We start from the raw sequence: 5,652 nt of genomic DNA, 5'->3' as shown, positions 1-5,652 counted from the left end.
TGTCCCCCTCGGGTCCGCGAACGAGCCGCTGCTGCTATCATGAACAGGGCGCGCTGGGTGCCACGCACGCACGCACAAGGAGGGCCCAGCGCATGTGGTAGGAACGGCCGGTAGCGCGAGCTGGAACTGGACGCGACGCGCGTGGAGTAGGCAGCGGCCAGTCGGCGAGCGGCGAACTGGCGATGGCCGTGTCACCCCGCTCGATTCGCTTTCGCTGGCTCTCGGCCTCGGTTCGTCAGGGCGAGTGTGTCGGCTTCGACCGCCTCCTACAACACTACGCTACACATGGCAGGTACGGGGCCCCACTGTAGTTGTTTTTTTTTTCTCTTTGAAAATAAGACCGGAGTACTAGTCCTGTACTCTCTGCTGCAATGATGGCTATCACTGACGTGTTCGTCCGTGCGTGTCTGGCCATTGAATGCAAGACGCCGACCGGGGGCCGGGGTGGGCGTCCGATCGAGTGCCCGGCGCATGGAGGAGGGCCGACGGGTAGACCGGACGCGCTGTCGAATTTGCCCGTGCCGGGGGTAGCAGTCGACTCGTGCGATCGCAAGAACGAGGCTCCCGCCGCCGCACGGTAGCCGTGGCGAACTGCGCGCACGGCGCGGCGGGAGGAAAGGCGAGGACGAGGCGGCCGCCTGCCTCTGGGCCTGGGCGCGTCCTCGGCAGATTTATCACGTACAGTGTCAGTGACCACACCACACCACCATCCTCTCCTGGCCGAAAGTACGGCGGTGCGGAGGAGCGAGGCCCAGGACCAACGGAGGAGCAGCTGGCGGCCCAGCATTTTATTTTGATGCCGACTGCCGAGGCTCCGTGGGCCTGTGGCGCTGTGCACGGCAACGGCACAGTGCACTTCACAAGAACTCTTCACAGTAAATATACACAAAATATTCTGCGCAAGACGAAGGGTTGCTGAAAGTACTGCATCAGCTCCTCCTTATTCTCTCTTTATTGGGTATGAAAGTATATTCACTTGGCACATTCAATTCCTTAACAAATGGTGCGGTGGACACTACAACTCGTTTTACAGGCTAAGAAACTCGTCGTCTACATATGTAACTACAGCGTACGAACTGTGCAACATTTCACGAGGAAAAAAAGAGAGATTAGATTCCATCTTATGGTGCTGGATTTCCGAAGAACTTGGAGGCTTGACACAGGCACACAGCTCATGGAGCTTCAGAAGGAACACCGTGGTAACCAACAGAAGAGTGATCTGAGCTGGAAGGACCAGCGTTGTACTGGCCATAGCCGGAGTAAATTCCCACAGCGACGAGGCTAAGGATGACAAATCTATACCACGCTTCTTCATGTAGCTGCCCAACAAAGTGTCAATGCCATCAGTCATGACTCATGAGGATGTGGTGGTAAATAGACGTCATCAAGGCAACATCATAAAGGGATTTTTTTACTGCTGAAATCTGTAACTGAAACCAAAACAATGCGAAAATGTAGAGCAGTGCAAACCTGAGCAAACAGGACCATGTTGAAGAAAACAGAGATAACTGGAACCAGCGGTACCCCAGGACAAGAAAAGCCAGGCGGATCCACATAGGCCTGGAAATACATGGCAGGCAAGGTTTTGCAGAAAACAATGCATCAGCAAGCTGACACTGAACATCAATGCATCTAAATTTTAGTTCCATGACATGTCTATCCATGGTTTCAAACAGCAAAATGAATGGTGTGATTTATCCAACATAACCATGGATCATTACATGCACATGAGATTATATGGATATGCAATATCTGATAATTAGGACTGGCAGATATAAATGGGGATTTACCTGACGGAACTGGAGAGCAAAACTGGCAGCAACAGCTATCAGGAAAGCTACTACCATAAAGGCAATAGAATAGTTGAATCGATAGCAAAGTCCCACTATAAAACCACAAAGAGCAACAATGACAAGACATAGAGCACCCTCTTGCCAGATTGACATACTTCCAAGGGAGCGACAACTAGTTGCTTTGTCATTCCACCTTAATGTGATCACACAAGCTGATACAACTGAATAACCGGTCTGCTCCCAGAAAGATAGAACTTAGAAGGGTTAAAAAGGCTAATATTAATGTGACTGATGAATGGTAAGAATGAGATATTGTAGTGAAAATATTTACTGAAGTTTCCGTACCAGCGTGCCAACGGAAAGAATATGTGAGAGCATGTGCACATTAAAGAGACCTGCCATGACTGCCGCAACACAGCCAACCCAGATCTGAGAGTGCAGAGGAGTATGCCTTGTTGGGTGTACTCTAGCAAATATTGAAGGTAGAAGCCCATCCCTTCCAAGGCCAAGATACAAACGTGACTGTTTAAAATTATGGAGGATGCAATGTTCATCAAGTAGATCAATTTGATGAGCAAAAGTACGATTCTGATCAGTGATACATAATAAATTAGTAGGTATACCTGAACATACAAGCCAACTAGAAGTGTTGTAGTAAGTCCAACAACAGCACCAATGCTGATCAATACAGTAACAAATTTGAGCCCCTTAGCAGCGAAAGCCTCAGCCAAAGGAGCATCTTCACCAAGTAATGTATATGGCACCATTCCAGTAATGACCAAGCATACAGCAACATATAATAAGACACATGCTAGAAGGCTTCCTAGAATACCGATGGGCAAATCCCTCTGAAAATGTTTGTTTGCATGGGCAGAAAAAAAAGTTAAAATGCATTTCACACTAAACAGAATATGGTCCTAAAGAAACTAGGTGACGAATAAGTGAGCCTACTGTCTTACCTGTGGCCTTTTGGCTTCCTCAGCAGAATTAGCAACTGCATCAAATCCAACATATGCAAAAAAGACTACTGTGGCTCCAGTCACAACGGATTTGAAACCATTAGGCATAAATGGTGACCAATTTGATACATCCACCTCAAAAACACCGGCAAATACAACAACTATTACAATGACTATCTGCATATTAGAAATAGGTGCATTATCACATCAGCCCAAAAGAATAAGATCTCCCAAACATGAAAGGTATCATGAGAAAAATAGAACACCTAATAATGACCTTATGTATGTGTATAAATGTGTAATAATCAATACCCCCTATCATAGAAGAACCAATAATAATGTTATACGAAAAAGGCTCACTTAGCCACTTAACGCTGATGTTACATAAAAAGTCACTTAATCACTTGTTCACCTACCCAGATTAACACAGTCACAGTGTATAAGCTACAAATTGTAGTGGAAGGAAAAACTATTTTAGCACGCAAGCAGTCTTACTCTTACCTTCAGAGTAGTCATAAAAGTGTTCACAGCTGATGATTCCTTCACACCGTAGCACAGAATCGCAGTTAATAGGATGAGAAGAATCGGGGCCAATATATTAATCGACACAACACCCCCGAAAAACTCCTCTCCATGTCCTATCCAGCTTGGAATGTGCCCCTTCAAGAACGGGATAAGCTCCAAGAATTGGATAAAGTAGCTTGCTAAGCTGCGAGCAATGCTTGCTGCGCCAATATGGTAATCCACCATCAACTGAGTGAAAACCAAGAAGGCAGTGATCTCATTGAATGCCGCATATGTGTACAGGTATGCTCCCCCAACCACAGCAGGGAATCGAGATGCAAGTTCAGCATAGCACAAGGCATTGAGCACACACGCAGCTCCAGCAAGAACAAAACTGATCGTAACACCTGTTTCAATTTGAAGCACTGGTGTTATTTTCAGCAGAAAATAAAGAACGGAAAACTCTGTGTAATAAGCAAGTAAAGTATCGCTCCGATTCAATCTACAGAGAAAAAAAAAACAGTTCAATTCAAGCATTTGACGGAGCCAAACAGCCAAGCAATTCTCGAACGATTTACTGGTCGCACGAGTGATTCCACCAAATTTTCCATGTCATTGCAAATTCTACTACACGCTTGCACCAAGAGGTTGTTGGTCCCCTCCACTCCAAACTCTAGTAAACAAATGGCAACAGGAGCTAAGGGACTGTTGTGTTGACCTGGGCCGGCGTCGCGGGCGACGGTGCCGGTGACGACGAAGATGCCGGCGCCGATGGAAGCCCCGATCCCGAGCAGCACCAGCTCGTGGACACCGAGCTGCCGCACGAGGCCCTCGCCGGAGGCGGCGGTGGACGTGTGGGCGCCGAGGGGCTTGCGGCGGAGCGCCGCGGCGCAGAGGCCGGAGAGGAAGGGGCGGCCGGCTGAGGAGTGGGGTCTGTGGTCGTCGGCTTCCTCCATGGCGCCTGAGGAGATGGGTAGCTGGTGGCGTCGCGACTTGGGCCGTCGCGTCGTTGGCGTCCGCGCCCAGGCCGGCAGGATTGACGTCGGCTCTTGCGTCATGCGGAGGAGCAGCGGAGGCGTGGCCCCGCCGCTCGCCGCGGATTCGTTGGGGCCTTGGGGGAATCGGGTTTGGTTGGTAGAGGCCTAGAGGGAAGGGAAAGATCCCGGTTGGGCTGCCATTCTTCGTTCTTGGGCTGTAATTGGATGTGTTAGGTTGGGCTTCAATCAATTTGCACAGTATGATGTTTCTGGGTTCAATCTTCGGAGGATTCGCCGTCCTGGGCTTCAATCCGTCAGAATAGGCTTCAGCCCGTTGGCTCCCGAGCCGTCTTTTTTCCGTTGTGTTCATGTGTGATGAATTTTTCGTAAGGAAAAAAAATCTTGATTTGGATTCTTTCTTGGAACTGTAGCTCCTTGATGAGGAAGAACACCAGATCTAGCTCATTTTTCCATTCCTCACCTGGAAAGCTACTCACGCATTCATTTGTCCCAACGCTCCATAATGACGTCAGCGAAATAGAGGAACCTGATTCCTATGAAATTCCTAAGATCGAGAAACCTCCGTTCTAAACTGGCTAAAACAAAGGAACGCATAGAGCTGGTAGATTCCGTATCAAAGAGCTGGTAGATTCCGTATCAAATCAAATCAAATAACAGTCGAAACATACGACCCACTTAAACAGATCCACAGTTATAGCACCTTAGTAACATCACGCAAATAGATCAGACAAGCAGACGTCAGGATAAACATCTTAGCGATACCTAGATCAGACGACACAGGTCACACAGCAGATAGCAGGATAAACATCTTCGCGATACCGTTTCTCCCCCGCGAAACCCAACCTAGGCATAGGTGACTAGGTCGGACTCTCGGAGCTTGGGGTGGTTCTTGTAGAAGCGCTCGGGCAGAGGAGTGAGCTTCCGCCGGGGACGCTTCAGCAGCATTTGGATGTATTCATCCGGCACCCTCTCGGCCTTGACCGCGACAACCGACGGCTTCGGCTTGGTCCCCTCCTCAGCCGCCGGCTCGATGCTGCTCGCCGCCTCTGGCTTGGGCTTGCCCTCCTCCCTCGCCGCCGGCTCGATGCTGCTCCCCGCCGCTGGCTTGGGCTTGACCTCCACCCTCGCCGCCGACTCGACGCTGCTCCCCGCCGCTGGCTTCCCCGCCGGGTTGGTGGCGCAGAACGCGAAGTCGCTCCAGGACGCCGCCTTTACCATGCCTCTCCCAGTCGCCGCCTTGTTCCCCGCGTCACCGCTGCCGACGGCCGACGAATCGTCCTTCGGGGGCATGGTGACGATCCTCGCAAGGCGGCAACCAGGCGCAGACGCCACCAGCCCGTCCAGCCCCAGCCCCGATCGCGGAGTCGCGGCGGCGGCGATTGTATTGGTCTAGAGGAG

General features: G+C 50.3%; 1 protein-coding gene across 1 annotated transcript; it reads right to left on the bottom strand.

The window, feature by feature from the left end:
- Nucleotides 1-893: 893 nt before the first annotated feature.
- LOC120711476 (cationic amino acid transporter 9, chloroplastic-like) lies at nucleotides 894-4,356 on the bottom strand. Its single transcript, XM_039997027.1, has 8 exons — nucleotides 3,975-4,356; nucleotides 3,254-3,663; nucleotides 2,753-2,929; nucleotides 2,417-2,641; nucleotides 2,139-2,315; nucleotides 1,791-2,027; nucleotides 1,471-1,560; nucleotides 894-1,319 (listed from the first exon to the last, which is right to left on the bottom strand). The coding sequence occupies exons 1-8, from the start codon at nucleotides 4,312-4,314 to the stop codon at nucleotides 1,173-1,175; spliced, it is 1,803 nt and encodes a 600-aa protein (XP_039852961.1). The 5' UTR covers nucleotides 4,315-4,356; the 3' UTR covers nucleotides 894-1,172.
- Between the last annotated feature and the right edge of the window lie 1,296 nt (nucleotides 4,357-5,652).

The sequence above is a fragment of the Panicum virgatum genome, chromosome 1K (assembly GCF_016808335.1).
Source record: "Panicum virgatum strain AP13 chromosome 1K, P.virgatum_v5, whole genome shotgun sequence".
Taxonomy (NCBI): Eukaryota; Viridiplantae; Streptophyta; class Magnoliopsida; order Poales; family Poaceae; genus Panicum; species Panicum virgatum.
The sequence above is the reverse complement of the archived record's forward strand: the minus strand, read 5'-3'. Positions and strand labels throughout refer to the sequence as shown.